The sequence below is a fragment of the Equus caballus genome, chromosome 15, assembly GCF_041296265.1.
Source record: "Equus caballus isolate H_3958 breed thoroughbred chromosome 15, TB-T2T, whole genome shotgun sequence".
Classification (NCBI taxonomy): Eukaryota; Metazoa; Chordata; class Mammalia; order Perissodactyla; family Equidae; genus Equus; species Equus caballus.
This window is the reverse complement of record NC_091698.1, coordinates 26877035-26896155: the sequence shown is the minus strand read 5'-3', so window position 1 is coordinate 26896155 and position 19121 is coordinate 26877035. Positions and strand designations below refer to the sequence as shown.

The 19121-nt window shown below is 37.7% G+C and overlaps 1 protein-coding gene across 5 annotated transcripts in view; it reads right to left on the bottom strand.

The window, feature by feature from the left end:
- TMEM131 (transmembrane protein 131) overlaps positions 1-19121 on the bottom strand; it is a 224554-nt gene that overhangs the window by 56322 nt on the left and 149111 nt on the right. For all 5 annotated transcript variants that reach the window (XM_023618615.2, XM_070235088.1, XM_023618613.2 and 2 more), the window contains 6 exons: positions 16620-16700; positions 14282-14432; positions 14123-14179; positions 13121-13182; positions 4499-4607; positions 770-878 (listed from right to left, as the gene is read on the bottom strand). In XM_023618615.2, the coding sequence (XP_023474383.1) occupies positions 770-878; positions 4499-4607; positions 13121-13182; positions 14123-14179; positions 14282-14432; positions 16620-16700 (569 nt within the window). The remainder of the gene's footprint in view (positions 1-769; positions 879-4498; positions 4608-13120; positions 13183-14122; positions 14180-14281; positions 14433-16619; positions 16701-19121) is intronic.

Sequence of the window (19121 nt, the reverse complement as noted above, 5' to 3'; positions counted from 1 at the left end):
ACCAGAGGCACTCACAACTAGAATATACAACTATGTACTAGGGGGCTTTGGGGAGAAGAAGAAGAAGAAAAAAAACGAAGATTGGCAACAGTTGTTAGCTCAGGTGCCAATCTTTAAAAAAAAAAAAAACTGAAATATAAAGAACAATTCTCTACTAATTAAATGTAATTAAACAATTAAAATCAAGACCGTATTAAAGGAAAAAGTTTTAAGCTACTTAAAAAAAATGTCCATCATAAACAGCTTTGTTAAAATGAGTCCCTACCAAGCTGGATATTAACTATTATTGGTTAAAGTATAATCAGAAAATGAACTATGTATGTTACTGCTCATTTACAAAAAGACGTAATTCTAGACAGTGTTTATGAGTTTATAAAGGAATGTAAATGATTTTTTTTTTCAAGTGACAATACACTTTAAGAGCAAGCCACAACCACTTGCATACAAAAAAATTACAGAAGGGAAATAACTCAAATGATTTAAATATCATTTAAAAATCATAGATTCATTTTTCTACTGCATTAGTAAATCATTAAGACTTCACTAAAGCTCATATCATATGATTCCATTTACCTTTTTCTTCTAAAAGAGTAAAAAATAAACAAAATACAGGAGATTTTTCTCCTTTATAGTTGAAGTTGCTCTTTCAATAATAATTCCGTGGAGTTTACGTGAAGTTGGCTACTACTGCTGCTAAGGTCAATGAGTAGGAAAACAGAACTTAATGATTAGTAAAAAGTTATAAAGCATATTTTAAAGAGAAACTCACCCATCTAAAACTTCTGCTTGATATGGTATTTCTAGTTTGGAATAACTCTTTTCCTTTGCTTTAACAGTTATTTTCCCAGAAAACTGAGATGGTTTTTTGGCTTTTGAGGCTGAAAGGAAGCAAAAAAATAATCTCCGTCGCCTTTTGCCACTAAAGATTTTACAGAGAGGAGTATGAGAGTGACTTCACGTGGACTGACAAAATCTTAGAAAGAAAGTTGAGCTTTCAAATTGGCAAACAGAATACTTTTACAACATTTTAAACCAAATATCAAATTTTTCATACAAAAAGGAAAAATGTTTTAATTTTCTTGGAATGGGATAAACAGATAGGGAATTAGCAAGTAAACACAAGTCAGGAGGAAAAATACTTTATTTCAGCTACTTCTCTATAGCCGTAAGCTTTGGCTTTACTTACAGCAGGGTTTCTCAACCTTGGCATTATTAACATTTTAGGCCAGATTAATTCTTTGCTGGGGGTGGGGCACTGTCTTGTACATTGTAGGACATTTAGCAGCACCCCGAGCCTCTACTTGATAAGCTATCAGTAGCACCCCCAGCTGTGACAATTGAAGTGCCCCCATTTAAGACCGCTGGTCTACAGCTGTATTTAAGAAATAACATTCCGGGGGCCAGCCCTGTGGCCGAGTGGTTAAGTTTGCATGCTCCAGCTTCACTGGCCCAGGGTTTCGTAGGTTTGGATCCCGGGCACGGACACAGGACCGCTCATCAAGTCATGCTGAGGCGGCGCCCCACACAGAACAATCAGAGGCACTCACAACTAGAGTATACAACTATGTACTGGTGAGCTTTGGGGAGAAGGAAAAAAAAAATATTGGCAACAGACGTTAGCTCAGGTTTGAAAAAAAACCCAAAGAAATAACATTCCTTGTATGGCTAGAGTCTTGCTTTAAATACCAATAAAATGTACCACAGTGTAAGCAATGTCAAGAGTTGAACTCTGACTTCTTATATTAGCCAACCCTAACTCATAGTATAAGAGGAGACATATACCCTCTCTGCTATCATGTTGTCCTCACAGATGAAGTAAAACCTTTAAATTTTGTAGCAGTTGTGAATAATTTCATCTGGAATTACAGAAATAGATTCAGCTGGATCCAATCTGGGTACCCATTAGCTGTTCCTTTCAAAGCAAATAAAGAAGATATTTATCTTTATGACCTTTAAAGTACTTCATGAATACTTCCATTTAAGAGAAGAATTTATATGTGAATTCTGCAAATGTGTGTTATCCAACTTTTAGCACAAAAAAGAACAATAAAAAAATGGTATGACATCTAGTATGTGGCTATGTAGATGGTGACTTCAGATTTTTTAAATTCCCATTAAGCCTCATTTCTTTCTGCTTGCTGTACAGTAGTCACCCCTTATCCACAGTGTATATGTTCCAAGACCCCCAGGGGATGGGTGAAACCGTGGATAGTACCACACCCTATATATACTGTGTTTTTTTCTATACATACATACCTATGATAAAGTTTAATTTATAAAGTAGGCACAGTAAGAGATTAAAGAACAATAACTAGTCTTTGGCACATCTGAATTGCCAGCATCACCACTCTTGTGCTTTGGGGCCATTATTAAGCTAAATAAAGGTGACCTGAACACAAGCACTGCCACACCTCAACAGTCCATCGGATAACCCAGACAGCTACTAAGTCCCTAAAGGGTAGGTTAGCGTATACAGTGTGGATACGCTGGACAAAGGGATGATTCATGTCTAGGGCAGGAGAGTGAGATGGCATAAGATTTCATCACACTACTCAGAATGGTGCACAATGTAAAACTTATGAATTGTTTATTCTGGAATTTTACATTTACTATTTTCAGACTGAGATTGACCATGGGTAACTGAAACCGTGGATAAGGGGAGACTACTGTATAGCCATTTCTGGATGCTTTTAATTTTTTGCTGTTTATTCTGACGTAAGGCTGATCACCATGGCCAGAATTTAGGCATTTCATAGTAACTTATCAAGTTGTCTTTTAGCAAATGAAGTGGTCAAAAACCTCAAGAAAATTCAGTTAAAAATGATAAAAATAGTGACTTGATGAGAAAGATGTTTGCTTGGAAAGTGAACACTGCAGAGTTCATATATTTGGCACATTCTGAAAATATTAAACAGTAAGTAAAACACACATTTCCTGACTGATTTTCACAGCATCTCAGTGGCATTTTGCATTGGAATCTGGGGTGGGGGTGGGGAGGTGGGAAGTGGAAGGTGGAGGGATTTTCCCATGATAATAAAAACCATGCGTAAGAAATGTAGCACTTGCTTTAAAACATGCTTTCCCTTTGTCTTTGTACTGGATTTTACAAAATTTCTTTAAAAAACACTTTTTTAGAGTCTATGATCTCAGAAGAACCAACATTACTGACATTCACTCATCTCAAGAATGGACGCACTCACTGGGTTGTCAACAGAGGAGCTGGAGAAGAGCGTGTGGGAGAACTAAGGGCACAAGTGTCCCCAGGACGCACTCCCCTATCCCCTGCGTTTACCAGAAGGGGGTCCTAACTGTTCTGGGGTCAAGAATTACTACTGGCTGGCTGTTCTCTTTCTCAGTGAAGAGAATGTACCTGCTGATACTCATACTGGTGGTCATGACTCTAGTATCTTAGCAACACAGCAGACAATTTATCACAGATTTGGAAATAACTGTGGCATCAAAACTTTCTATAATACTATTTCTTGATAACTGGATTATGAAGTATGCCTCATGTTTAATCTTGATTTCTTCGGGAGTCTTCTCTGAGCTCATGGGATGATACTGAAGCAGGCACCCGGGCTGTGCAGGTGCCCCAGATCCTCCCCAGAACTCTCCACATGCGAGGAGTGAGCACAGCTGCCCTCACAACACTGTGCAGAGTGCCCCGCATCCTGCTGCACTCAGCAGCTTGCCCAGTGATCAAATGCTCGCTTCTGATGAGTCCAGCGTTGCAACGTGGACTATGAGCAGAGGTGGTTTTATCAGAAAGTCAAAGATTGAAGCTTTAGGGCGACTCACTCACATGGGGAGAGAAAAGCCTGTTCCAAGTTTCAGTTCTCATTAAATTTAATTACATATATGGGTTAAACAGCCATTAAGTCACTATTTTAAAAATGTTGTGACAGCAAATTCAACAAATGTTCTAGTAAAGCGGGAAAAACTGAATAAAAATATGCTATTAAAATATGTTAAAGTCTGGGTTAACATTTCAAATGTCAAAATACACAATATAAATGTTTGAAATAATAGTTATCTAATTTGACAATTTTATCATAAAGATTATTTTTAGCTTAGGCAGGACTATCTGTCATGTTTATAAAAGCCAATATATGAAAATGTTACAGAGAATAATTTATTTCTCTTTCAAATTCAAACGTGCTTTTGAAACTCAAATATATTATCACTCAATTATAAAAATTAATGACTTCATAATTAAGGCAAAGTTTAGTAGATATATACGTGAAAGAGGCCAAATTATGAAAATGTAATTCCAATCCTAATGTACTTGCTAATATTAATTTAGGTTTATGAACTTATGATATTATCCTTTATGAAACAAAGAAGAGTCTGTGACAGTTAACAAAAAAATCAACCAAAGCAGTAATATAAAATCTGATTGTGAAACGGTCTGGATTTCTACGTAAGGATGTCAACACAGATGTCTTCTAGTTTATCAAAATAAGACCACTCTAATAGAGAGAAAAAGTTGAATTCTTACCGTCAAAACTAATACTTGCAACCTTGGTATATTTACTTTCTGAAGCTTTTAATGTAATTGGTTTAAAGTGTACCGTTATAGCATCATTTTGCGGTGTAGGTCGAACACTCTGCAAAAAGAAAAATATATATAGCAGTATTTTAGTCTAATGGTTCAGTTACATTATACTGGAAAGTAAAGCAGAATCAAAATTCGAAAAGTGTAACTTTAGGTGTTCCTTTTAAGTGGAGTAGGCCAAAATGGAAAAACTGCAAATAAATTTCATTAGAGTATCTTTATGAAATAAAATCATGACCAGAGGAAAAATGTCTGATAAACAAATGAAGATAACAATCTAAAGACAAACTAGTACACTGGGTATGAATACAAAATAATAGGAAAAAAGTATTTATTTTCTAAACAAATGCTTAATTCGTACAGTGTACGAAGAGAAGACGACAGGAAGATTTACGATAAGGTCCCCCTCAAAGAAATTCACAATGCTAAATGTAACATCTTGACTCTGTGAAGATGAAGAATGAACATGAATTTGGAGCTGGTGCCCCTTTGCCAAGGTGACTTTGCAGATCCCATTTCTAATGGTGTTTTCTCTACTTCTCCAGGGGGCGCCTGTGCGAGCGGGGCGGGGCTGTCGAGAGGCCGGGCTGTGCTCCCGGCTGTGGACTGAGCAGTGGGGTGGACTGTGGCACTGTGCAACATGGAAGAGATCAGAATACTTCAAACTTAAAAAATAAGATCTTTCTATTCAAACAACTAAACCCAAAATAACAAAAAGACAGTAAAAGCTTACACTTTTGGAGCAAGCTTAAAAAATAGATACATTTTAAGGTGCAGTTACTTTTTTATCGATTATCCTTCCTGACACAAAGCATTTTTCACTGGAAGGGATTCGAAAGATCCCAAGCTCCACGCCTATTTTGTAGATGAAGAGACCGTGTGACGCTGAGTGATGTTTCAATAGCTAGGCATCAAGAGGCAAAACTGGAAACCAGGTGTCCTTCACCTGGTATCCTACTGCCCAAACATGTATTAATGAAACTGTGGCACTGTACACAAATCATGATAAAAAATCTTCCACTAGAATGCAATTAGGATCTTACTTTGGTCTTAAAACCCTTCTGGAATTTTTAGGGGCTTTATAGACCTGTTGTCAAAGACTGACATTTCAGAACAGTTCTGTTCCGTGAGACTTATCAGGCATGCCAGGTAAGGTGGGTGCCGTCAGATGCCTGCAGGTCACCGGCTTCTACCCCCGGCTCCCCACCCACCCTCTCAGCTCATTTATAAAGGTGGCATCTGCCTAAACTGAATGAAGGGCAGACCCTTGAAGGCGCAAGAGACACCTGAGAAGAGTGTGAAGAAAAACTGCCCCTTTTGCATTGTGTCTGTGATTCAAAGGGAACACAGTTGATTACATACTAATCACAGGTACTGCTTTTTACGCCCAGTCAGCAGAGCATCTTCCTTCCCACTGCTGGCTAGTCCTTAGTTCTTAGCAAGTCTTTCCTGGGCCTGGAATGATGGCCCTAAGGATGGTTCTGTAGTTTTCTGTGCTGGAAATCCTTTTTTTTTCTTTTGAGGAAGATTAGACCCGAGCTAACTACTGCCAATCCTCCTCTTTTTGCTGAGGAAGACTGGCCCTGAGCTAACATCCGTGCCCATCTTCCTCTACTTTATATGTGGGACGCCTACCACAGCATGGCTTGCCAAGCAGTGTCATGTCTGCACCCGTGATCCGAACCGGCGAACTCCGGTCCGCCGAGAAGCAGAACACATGCACTTAACCACTGCGCCACCAGGCTGCCCCGATGTGCTGGAAATCTTAATGGCTTTTAGCTCTTGCCTCAGGCTCGCTTAGCATTTTGACCCTTCTACCTTTCTTCCCTTTTCTTCCTTGAGAATGCCTCCTCATTTGCTTTGGATCTGCCTGGGGCTGTGAGTTGATCTGTTTATACTGATGTATTTATTATCCATACACTCGCTGTTATTAGCAATCATTCAAAGTACAAATCTCTTCATTCCTTTGAAGGGCTGTATGTCAGTATGTGTGTGCGTGTATTATTTTTGAACAATAAAACAAAGCAATTTGAACTGCAAAATATACTACAAACTGGAGAAAGTTTAGTTTGGTTTCATTATACTACTATACTAATACTTTTTCCAAAGGAAAGGAAAGTAGTACAGTAGTATATGTGACAACCCCATAGAGACCAGTTTATGCAACAAAAGATTATTAACTATTTAACTAGAACGTGAGCTTAAGCGGCCCATCTACTCTGGGCCTAATTTTCCCACCTGCAAAACGCTAGGGGATTGGATTATTTTCTAAGACTCCATCTATCTACAAAACATTGTGATTCCATTAATTTTCATGTTTTGTCAAATTAGCCACTTTTATCCTGAGGTCAAGATTTGTTAGAGAGATGATCATAACGATGATCACGAAGCCTTGTAGTTTGTGGAGGACATTCACAGATACGGCTCGTAATTCTTGCGTCTGCTCCACTGACCACGACAGAGCAGCAATGGGAATGGTCACACCAGCTGAAAGACAGCGAGCGGCACTTCATCAGTAACAACCGCATGCTTTCTGAGTGCGCTCAGCCTGCACGACACCATGCCAGAGACAGCTACGCAACGGTATTTATGAAAATATAGTCACTGTAAGCAGTAAGAGCTTAGAATAGTCGATGGGAAAAAATGTTTCTCTCACATGAGACACACCACTTTAAGATTTTCCTTACCAGAGGAAAACTTTACATTCAGTATTATTTCCTTAAAATATGTTGCACTAATAGGAAGCAACTATTCAGTCGACATGTTTTATACAAATTGTCTGAATTGTTCACTTATTATTAAACCCCCCCTAAAATCAGTTAAAATCCATTTTTTCCAAGGAAATAAAAACAAAGCAAAACAAACAAAACACTTAAATAGTTGGCTCATTTTGGTGGCTTTAAATGACAAGTAATATGTAATCATTAACTTGTAATAAGCATATTTACACTAACAATCTGTTTAGTATCAGTCACTAACTATTGCTTACTTAAAGATAATCAAGAAGTGGAAAAAGTATGGCAAGATTCCCAGGAAAGGCAGCTTGCTTATGTTCTAAATATAGTTCCAGCCTTTTCTCATGACATTCATACCCGCTGATGCTGAGTAACTCTCAAGTGAGACTCAAGGGCTCAGAACATTCTGCAACCATTTACAAAACATTCGAGCAAGCAAGGAAAATAACCTTTCAGTATATAACAATTGTGTTTTTAACAGTAGGTGTACAAATTCGCTAAAGCTCCTATCAAGTTGATGTCGGTAAAATTACTAAGTACCTCTGTGATTCTTACTTATCAATTAGCAAGGAAACTTCACGCAGATGTTCCTCTTTAGACATCTCGGGTAAACTTATTCCATCATTTATGTAGCATGAATGTTCCGCAAATTTTGGGAAAACCATGTCCTCAAAGTTGCATTATAGTCGATGTCAGGAAGGCTTGAACCTGGTCATTTTGTCCATTAACAGGTGAGGAACTTGTACTTGATGCTGCTTGCTTTAGTAGCCCTCTATTTAGAAAGACGAAGAGACTCTGAATTCCCTGAAGTGGAATTTTAAGAAAACCTCCAGAGGCCGGCCCAGTGGTGCAGTGGTTAAGTGCGCACGTTCCACTTCAGCAGCCCAGGGTTAGCCAGTTCGGATCCCGGGTGTGGACATGGCACCACTTTGCAAAAGCCATGCTGTGGTAGGCGTCCCACGTATAAAGTAGAGGAAGATGGGCACGGATGTTAGCTCAGGGCCAGTCTTCCTCACAGAAAAAAAAAAAAAAAAGAAAACCTCCAGCTTCTAGCGCTGCTTAGCCCATCTTAAAAATTCTATATATTTGTCAAAGGGAGGGATGTATCGACCCTGCTAAAAATGCATCAGTCTTTAAGTCTGGCATATTATGCAGAAAAATACAGAAAAAACCTTAGGAAACTCTCTTAAAACTCAGTTTCCATGGTAGACAGCCTTCTCCCCTGACCGATAAGGCAAGAAGTCTAAGTGACCATCACATCTCAAGTGGACACTGCAACACATTTCCAACCTTCCATAGTTCATTCTCCACAAAGTAGCCACAGTGACCTTTCACCACACATAAATCAGATGATGTCACTCCTTGCTGAAAATTCCATGATTTCCCATTGGATTTACAAGAAAATCTCAACACCTTCCAGAGCCCAGGGAGCCCCGCTTGACTGTTTAGCCTTCACCTTTTACACTCAATTCCTTCGTGTCTCCCACTCAAAGCTGTTCCTGCCTCGGGCCTTTGCACTTGCTGGTCCCTTTGCTGGGAACATTGGTCTGCCAGCTTTTCTTACGGGTGCCCACTTCTTACTTGTCAGTTACTACCTCAAATGTCAGCTCCTCATAGACAACCCTTCTAAACCAGCTCCCTCCCCAGCTTCCACACCATTCTGTTTCTTTCTTTCAGAGAACTTGGTTCCATTTACAATTCTGTTGCATCCTTGTTTGTTGTCTATCTCCCAGCTGAAGAGAGAGCTCGATAGGGGCAGAAGCTGTGGTTGTCTGATTCACTGTGTTCTCAGTACTCAGCATAGAAGCTGGCATATAGTTGATGCTCACTGAATATTTATTGAATAAATGAATGAATGAATGAAGAGATGAATGAAAGAGGAAATGCCACAAAAATTACCAAAACACGGGCAGAGTGTAGGCTTTGGATATTAGAAAAAATACATACAAAGGTAGATACAGAAGTAGATCTATAGACATATACCTAGATCAATAGATTTTTAATAGAAATATTGAATACAAAGTTAAATTGATAGGTTCATGAAGACTTGATTAGTGTCATTATATACCTAATTTATTTTCACAGAACTTTTGAGTTTTTATGGTTGAATAAGTCATTAAAAAAAAAAATCTCTGACTCATTTTCCCTATTTGGAAAACTAGGACCTGTGTACCTTATAGGATTGTTGTAATATATCAGGTAATCCATGTTAAAGATGCTAGCATAGTGCCTGACCCACAGAAAGAGCAAAAATGTTCACTTATAATGTATCCTCAAACTCCTTAATAAGAGAGAAAAGGAGGAACATGATCTAATTCTTCGTCATAAATGAATTGAATACTACTTTTTTTTAATTTGCATTCTTAGGATTCATTGCTAATTTCATGTTTTTAGAAAATGTCTATTGAAAAAGACACTTGTTTTGGTCCATTCATTGTATGTGAAAAATCAGACCAGAGGGCTTGGGCTAAGTAAAAGCACTTTCCCATCAAATCTCTAAACCCTCACATTTGGAGCAGTGACTGCAGGACTGAAGTCCGCCCAAGAAGCACGAAAGTTCCCACCCTGACCCTGCTCTGCACAACGGTATCCCACAGACCCTTGAAGAGGCCAGTAACAGACAGCACGCAGAACACACGAAAAATAAAAATGATCTGATGTCTCAAACTGAGGCAAAGTCAAGGGGATCTACCAACAGCCAGTGTCTGCCCCATAGGCCAATGCACTGCCATCCACAGCTAAAGAGGAATCTCCAAACGCTGCCGGGAAGCTGTGCTTCCAGATGCTTCCTCTGCGGAGGACAGTGACCTGAGCACATGAGAAGGACAGGGCTGGGAAGAAAGGTGTGCAGCCATTACCACGTCTACAGTAAATGTGCTCCATGTAGCCAACTGGGCTAAAGGAGAATCCAGCATCAAAAAGTTCAAAGAAGCTAAGCAGGTTACGGCCAACGCAACCTGGACAAATCTCGCAGGACGAATCACCCTCTCTTACAGAGGAAACTCCGATATACTAACCTAGAAAATTCTGAACAAAAAGAGTCACAATTCTAGGTATAAAGTAAGATTTTAAAATGTTAACACACAGCAGTGATTCTCGGGCCTTTCCATTTCACTGGCAAAGTCTAAAATGTGTGTGTGGGTACTTCTGGAGGTGGAGGGAAGTCTAACAGAAGTTTTCTAACCTTTTATTTTGCAAATGTGAGGATGCTGGTGGCAGGGGGAGGAGGAGAATTTCCTATTATCTACTACCTTTATTCATAAAATAAAGGATATTTTAATGTCAAAAAAGAAAAACGAATAGAGAAAATTAACAAAACCAAAAGTTAGTTCTCTGAAGGAATCAACAAAAGTGACAAATCTTTAGCTAGACTGGCTAAAAAATTTTTTTAAATATAGAAAGAAACCAAATTACTAAAATCAAGAATGAAAGATGGGATGTTACTATCTACTTCACCAGAAAAGAAAACGTGTCATAAGGGAATACTATGAACAACAGTATGCCTACAAATTAGAAAACTTAGATGAAATGAAAAAATTCCTAGAAAGACATAAACTACTGAAACTGATGTGAAAAGAAATAGAAAGTCTGAATAGACCTACACCAAGTAAAGAGAATGAAGTAGTAATTTTAAAACTTCCCACAAAGAAAAGCCCAGGCCCAGATGACTTCACTGGTGAATTCCACCAGACATCTGAAGAATTAATACCAATTCTTCACAAACTCTTCCCAAAAACAGAAGACAAGGGAACAGTTCCCCACTCATTCTATAAAAAAACAAATACCTACTACCTTTATTCATAAAATAACAGATATTTTAATGTCAAACAAAGAAACAAATACATTATTGCAGAATAGTGCTTTTCTAGAAAGGGTGTTTATAATTTCATATTAACATATACACACTCATACTTTTATGACATTTATATTGTTCTTATTTTGCTTACTTTTCTGTAGACTAGTGAAAATTTCAATACAGATTAAGGAGCCAAAACCAATCACTAACCCCTCAATACAGTAGTAACAATCAGCATTATGTATTTTTCAGAAAAATAGAATTATTGCTATAAATAGAAATTACAAAGAAACTGTACAATAGAAATATTCCCTGTAATATTTTCTTATGTAACAGGTCATTACTGGAAGATATGCTGATAGTTTGAATTCCACAGAGACTTTGATGACAATCATTCAAAAAACTGAATGAGAAAAAAAAGAATTAATGGGGCCAGCCCTGTGGCCGAGTGGTTAAGTTTAAGCGCTCCGCTTCGGTGGCCCAGGGTTTCGCTGGTTTGGATCCTGGGCGCAGACATGGCACCACTCATTAGGCCACGTTGAGGCGGTATCCCACATACCACAACTAGAAGGACTCACACCTGAAATACACAACTATGTACTTGGGGGATTTGGGGACAAAAAGCAGGAAAAAAAAAAAAAGAAGATTGGCAACAGTTGTTAGCTCAGGTGCCAATCAAAAAAAAAAAGAATCAAGCAAGTCAGTGAATCAAAAAAACGAATATATTTTTGAAAGCAAGCATATACAAACATATACACTAAGGTTGCTATTTAAGAAGAAAAATAACAAAAAACAAGAGATTTAATACTGCTGTTCATTGATTTGGTATCTTGTTTCAATGGTATTAGGAAGGCTAAGTCAAAGAAGCTGCTCCTTGTCATCTGTGGAAGGGCCCTGGGCCCTGGAAGACCTCCCTGAAGAACACGGTGTGAATCACAGCCTGCCTAATACTGGAACTCCAAGTGGGGTCATTGCAATCCCACTGTATAGTGGCGGAAGCTCTCTACCAGACCCCATTACCCTAAACCTCCTCCAACTCTTCTACTCAGCAGGAAGAAATCCTATCAGATATCAGGACACTGCCTGGACTATGACCCTACTAGTGAGCAAGGTCACTATGCATTAAAATGTGGTTACCTGGGATGACCATCTCTCACTTTCTCATTTAGGGTTTGTGTACTCTGCTCTTTTTGGTCTCTACTCCACGAGCTAGTGGTAAACTCTGGGTTTGGCCTTGGATGGACAAAGGTCCCTTAAGTCTCAAGCCCGTTTGATCCACCTCATTTTATCAGAATTTCCTGAATTGAGGTTTATGACATCAGCACAGGTTATAATAAAAATGTACTGCTTTCCTTTTCCATTATTCCCTATGAGTGTATCCTGGGGACCTCATCAGGAGGTGAGGTTGTAGGCCAAGGCAAAATTTGGATATCCCTGTCTCTTTTTTTTTGCCTAAAATCATGTAACGGCACCCCAATTCCACTATAAGGCATAAAAGTCACTTGCTCTGCGTGTATGTGTGAGAGGAAGAGAGGACCCTAGTTTACAGCGTGCTATCTAGGCTAACCACAATAGCTGTGACAAATGTTAACAGCACTCTACCATTACCTACCATTATTATTTCTCTTCCCAACTCACCCGAATCTTTTTTCTTTTTTTACTTACCCATACTTTAAGTCTAACAAACAAACCTGATGGAATCCTTATAACCTTTTTTTTTGTACATGGCACACAGATCCCAAGATTTATCAGACTCCGCAGGCCTCTTACATGACTCTGCCTAAATAGGAACCTCAGGAACTTTCATTCAAAGTTGGCTTGGAGAAGACTGCCTACTTTCCTTCTTATGCTTAAAATCTGGTGGTTAGAGGCAGAGCAACAGAACAGGTTTCTCACATCACACTTAGAATCAAAGTGTCACCAGGTCACCACAAAATGGAATTCCTTTAGAGCAAGAGTTTCATTATTTATAACTTTGTCATAAGTTTAAAAACAAAGAATATATAAGTTAGGAGAAAATAAGTAAAAACTTACTGTTATTGGTACATCTTTTGTTCCTGAATTTAATAAATGAAGATTTAAAACTTTTGGTAGATCTGTTAAAATTGAGGAAAAGAAATATTTCTTAAAAAGGTGTGCTTTATAGCAAGTTAGAATCTTTACCTTATTAGACATCAGACTGAATCCATTCTACAATGTGAAAAAGAATGACAATCACATTAATGAAAAGAATGTGACCCTACCCAACTTATAGGTAGGAATCACCTTACTCATAAACACACTGTGCATTACAAGAATTGCCCCCTCCTAAATAACTAAATCACAAAACAAAATTTTTAGTGAAATTAGACATTATTACTAATCTTCTAGTTTCAGTAAAGCATTATGAAGCAAATTAATAAGGTGGAGTGTGAAACTATATTAAAACCAAATGTACTTTTCAAAAATGGGTCTTCAATCCTAAACAAGCAAATTTTAATTACATACGGCCCACAGAAATCCCAAATTACAAGTACTCCTACTTTTTCCTTAGTAAATCCTCCAGTGGGTTGTTTTCAATTTTAGAATTTGAATTCTTTCTCTGGCCACGTGGGACAAATTTTTAACATGCTGTCATTATAATGAAATTGAATACTCCATATCTAAACAAACATCCAGAAGTAAAAAGTTTTATTTCCTTTATTCTACTATTTAAAAAAGATTCAGTATAACTGAATAGGTGAGGAATTGGATTAGATAACTCAGAAGCTACTCTCTGCCTCAATCTTCCATTTTAGAAGACTTTGCGTAAGTTACCCCATGACTCTGCTTCCCCACCTGGTAAGCAGTGGTATCCCCCAGGGGAATGGGGGATACCCTGTGAGGGCTCTGAGTTCCCAGAAGCAGATTTCCACAAAATCATGTAACCCACTGAGAAATACTTTTCAAAGCTGAATTACAAAGGAGTTAAAGTGGAAAGTGGAACCATTCAGCACTGAACATAGGGATTTCTTTTTAAAACCTACAAAGACACTGTCTTTTTTTTTTTTTTTTTACCTTGTGTTCGTAGCGTACCAAAATCCAACATTTCGGTTGAGGAATAAATTCCAGGAGCTTGGAAAAAAGAAAAGTAAACAATCATATTTCACTTTGCCAGAGTAAGATGTACTGAAAACAAAACGAACAAATTTGCACTTCCTTCAGTTTTCCACTAACCTGTTGTAACTTCAACCTCGACAGGAAGAATGATAAACTCTGTGCTGTCTGAAGCATTAGTCTTTATTCTGATGAAGGCTGTGTGATTATCTGCTTCTCTAGATGAAAAACTGGCTCTCATCACTCCCTTGGTTTCATAAGGAGGAATTTCCTGACAAGTTAACAGACCATAATGAAGCACAGCTTTTGTAATGTCGCAAAACCACCATCGTTTACTGAATAAGATGACACTGACTAAAAGATGCATTGCCAGTTAAACAAATATATTCCACGGATTGTAACACACACTCCAATTGTGGAGGATGTGAAAAAATGTGCATCTTAGAATTGAGGAAGTATGGGATGTGAAGTTGAGCAAAGTGAAAGACATAAAATTATCTGAAAACAAATTGTCAGCTGCAAAATCCCCATTAAAAGGCAGAATTGATCTATAAAATCAGTTATTCTTTAATGTTATGCTTAGGTATACAATTCAGTCCTGAAATTCTTTAACTAACAGAAATGTCACCACCAGAGGGAAGTGCTTTTCCGGACGTCTACAGGAATCTCTTTAAATGATAACCAAGAGAGCTTAGACTCCATTTCCTTTCATTTAAAACCTAACAAAGCTTCCCAAGCCAACTTACAATTTACCAGTTACATTCAGTGAGGCTCTCAGCATGTAAGATAGCAAAGATTTAAAGGCCTGTAATGAGGGAATACTCATAGATACACTAGAAAGAAGACTCACTGAGAAAAATTTTTTTTGAGATGTAATTCTTTCCCTGGTTTTAGAACAATCTGGCTTCCTTGGAACCACTACAACTTCTCTGCACACCTTTCAGTATATTTTAGGAAATCCTTGTGTTTTAGAATTTACTGGTCTTCACTTACCTCTACTCTTAATTTTTTAGTCTCAAAGTACGAAAGAAGTGATTGGAACCCTCCTGGCCACTAGAGATGCACCGTCCATTTCCCCATTGCTGGGGAGCTGACTTGGTCTCTGGGGTTTTCTTACGTACACTGAAAGGGGCTGAGGGTGAGGTCAAGGCCAATTGACATTTTTCTTACTCTAGGTTTGTAGGAATAAGAACCACTATCTTTTCTTGTAGCTGCTGGGAGTATTAAAACACTATGCTATCTCTGCTACCATTCTTTACAGTTCTTAGCTAATCAGAAATGTGAACTCTTATGTTTATTAGATATCAATTATATTTCATAGTAAATTCTTAGTTGTTCTATCTAGAATTACAATACAAATTTAATAGCTTACAGTTAATTCTCGGAAGCTCTGTTTTATACACTATTTCTCCCAAAGGCTTTTTGAACAATAACATAGTTTCAAGGTAAAACATTTTTGTGAAAGGATATAAATGGACTGTCCATTATATATTTCTACCTGCTACTGTGTTTCTACATCTTAGGAGTTAACCAGATTACTGACAAATTTGTTTCTAAATGTTCAAGTCAACAACCTAAAAATGCCCCTCTACCTCCCTTCCTTGGTTGAGACGCATCAGAAGACAAAATCAAGAGGCTAAGTGTGTTTAACAGAGCAATTAATACAGAAAACTTTGGTCTTTAGAACTTAATCACAGTGGTAAAGTCAGTATATCTTCAATTATGGATGAGCAGTGATTTGAGTGACCTCGGTACAAGAAGTGTATTTATGTCGTCTTTCCCCTCTTTGATTAAAGCATGGTAAACAATGCTAAAAAAAAAACCCAACTGCCCTAGGGCAGGAACCTTTACAAATAAAGCAGTTACCACATATTGATTAATTTGGTTAATATTTGCTAGTATTCTCCAAGAAAAAGCGGTTCTCTAAAGCACTGACACAACTATTGTTAAATATTGAACAGTATTAAAGGTGGATGTAGATCACTTAAGAATTTAAAGTTTTCTAAGTCACCAGAAGGGCTTGACTACATTCCCTCTGAAAATGCCATCTCTAGCCACAGTAAGTCTGAACGTTCAATTCTCTACTTTCAAAAACATACTGGATCCTTCCCAGTAGTGCTTTTTTTTAAGATTAGTGTAAAACACACATTACAGATGATTAGATTCAGAGGCAACTTTACCAATGTTCTGAAAAAGAAGAGTTGAAATCTCTTCCCTTCCACATAGTGGGTTAAAGCTCCCACCAATTTTGTTCAATGCACTTTCCAAAAATCACTACTTATACTTTTCTCACTCTCTCTTCCAATTTTCACATATATTTGATATAAATTTAATATTAAGAAACTAATTAAGGAAAAGTCACTCATATTTCTTTAGGTGATAAAGAACTAAGTATTTTCTGGTGTATTTAATTGGTTTTATGTCACCACACATGAGAGGAAAATATGTTAGCACTCACCCACAGTTTTCTGGTGCCTCCCTGTTGACCTGTTGGAAGTTCTAAGTGAAGATCTCCTCCACTAGAGTACATTTCTACAACCTGCGACAAAAGAGCACGTGACGATTAAGTTCAAAATCATATTCTCAACGCAAATGATTTGCTGTTATCTAGAAATGAGTTTGACACCCTAATTGTTTATCAGAAAAAATGTGTAAAAACGTTTACAGATATAAAAGCAGTATAAGTACCATGTCATATCACTAGATCAGTGTCTCATCTGTGTAAGCAATGGTGGTTTAAAACAAGATAACTTTGAATATTACACTTAGAACCAGTGTAGCTCTTTCAGAGACTAAATTTTAAAAAATCCATCCATAGGATACTTTTTAAATTTTTTCCAAAGGAAACAGTTTATCAAATTTTAGAACTATAATTTTTGTATTTCTTATACAGTCATGTACCACTTAACAATGTTTCAGTCAATGACACACTGCATATATGAAGGTGGTCCCACCAGATGAGTACCATACAGCCTAGGTGTGTAGTAGGCTATACCATCTGGGTTTGCGTAAGTACTGTAGGAGAGGAAGAAATTTTCCTCTACCCTTCAGGGTTCTTCAAGCTGGTCTAAGAATTAAATTGACATGAGACAGATTAACAGGAGAAAAACAAACAAAGTTTAATAACAGCTAATGGGAGAAACCCAGGAAAATTGAGTAATTCACCAAAACAGCCAAAGCCTTCACATCAAATACCATCCTTAGCTAAAGACAAAAGAAGATGTTGGGGGTGGGGAGAGACAAGGAAAGGTAATTCACAGGAAGGCGAAAAGGAGCAAAGGTTTGGAAAACAACTGTTCGATCACACAGAAACAGAAGAACACAGAGAGGAGCCCAACCAACAGGCTTTTCTAGGATCCTACCTGTCTACCACCTAGTTTACATCATGCCAAGGTGAGCACTCTCTTCCTGAGACAGGTGTTTTTTTAATCTGAATTCTTTTAGGGACTTAAGGAGGAGGTAACAGGAAAACCTGAGTCTTTTGTTTCTTAAAAATAACCAATCTAAAATAATCCTCAGGTTAAAGACACACATTTTAGGGTAGCAAATTTTGTTCCCCTTCAGTACACTCTATGATGTTCATACAATGACAAAAATTTCCTAATGATGCACTCTTTGAAAATATTCCTGTTGTTAACAACATGCAACTGTAGTAACACAAGTGTTTCTTTATCTACACATCTGTAACAAGATCTAGCAGCGGATCTAATAACCAGTATAACTGTGAAATAGTGAAGAGCGTATTATTCGGAGATACACGCAATAATTTTAATGTAGTATGAAAATATTTCGTAGTGGTGGCAAAATCACAGGTACTGTTAATAAAACCTCTGTGGCTTGTACCTACACTCTTGATTATGTGAAACAGTTTTGCTGGGGTATAATTTATGTACGATAAACTACACATATTTAAAGTGTACAACTTGATAAATTCTGACATACGTTTACAGGTGTGAAGCTACATTGCAATTAAGATGTTAAACATATCCATTACTGCCAAAACGTTTCCTCAGGGCCTTTGCAAGCCATCTGTCCCTCTCTGCCTCCTCCCATCCCCAGGCAACCAATGAACTGCTCTCTGCCACTCTAGATTAGTTTGTATTTTCTAGTTTTACACAAATGAAGCATACAGTATATACTCGTGTCTGGTTGCTTTTACTCAGTGTAATTATTTTGAGATCCATCATGTTGTTTCATGCGTTAATAGTTCATTTCTTTTCAATTTTATGGATATGCCACAATTTTTTATCCATTCACCTACTGATGGACATTTGGGTTTTTTCTAGTTTTGGGTCATTACAGAAAAAGCTGCTATGAACATTGCATCACATAAGACTTTGGACATCTGCTTTCCTCTCTCTTGGGCAAACACCTAGGGAGAGAAGGGCCACATGGCGGGAGACTTTCCTTTAAAGGTAGGTAACCCTATCTCTTAAAAAGAAAGAATACCTTTAATTAAATGAAAATTCGGGGTGAAGTAAGAGAATGATGGAAAATCTTCTATCACTTGTTTTATCATAAAAGCCCTCCAGGAGTGCATAAAAAAGGACAAACCAGGAAAAACAGCATCATTTTAGTAAAGTACTTAAAGATTTTTGGGACGTGTTGTTGTTAAAGTAAGGCATTTAGCAAAGACTAATAAGCTAAGATTTTCTCTGAGTATTATTTCTTGCCTTTCAATTTATTACACTGCTCCCCAACAGCTCTGACTGTATTAATAGCAATAGCACCTTAACTGGTGGGGTGACTGCAGAATGTTTTCTGAAAAGTCAGAAAACATCACGTATTATTTCATTTAATCTTCTAAGAAGGAAACAAGCATAATGATTTTGGAAACAAAATATTTAAAGGCAGACTACTGATGAAAGGAAAAAGAATAAGGAAATGGGGACGGAAAAAGGCTATGTCATAAAATCGAAGGAAAGATTACATTAAAACAAGGAAAGTGACACATTCCTGC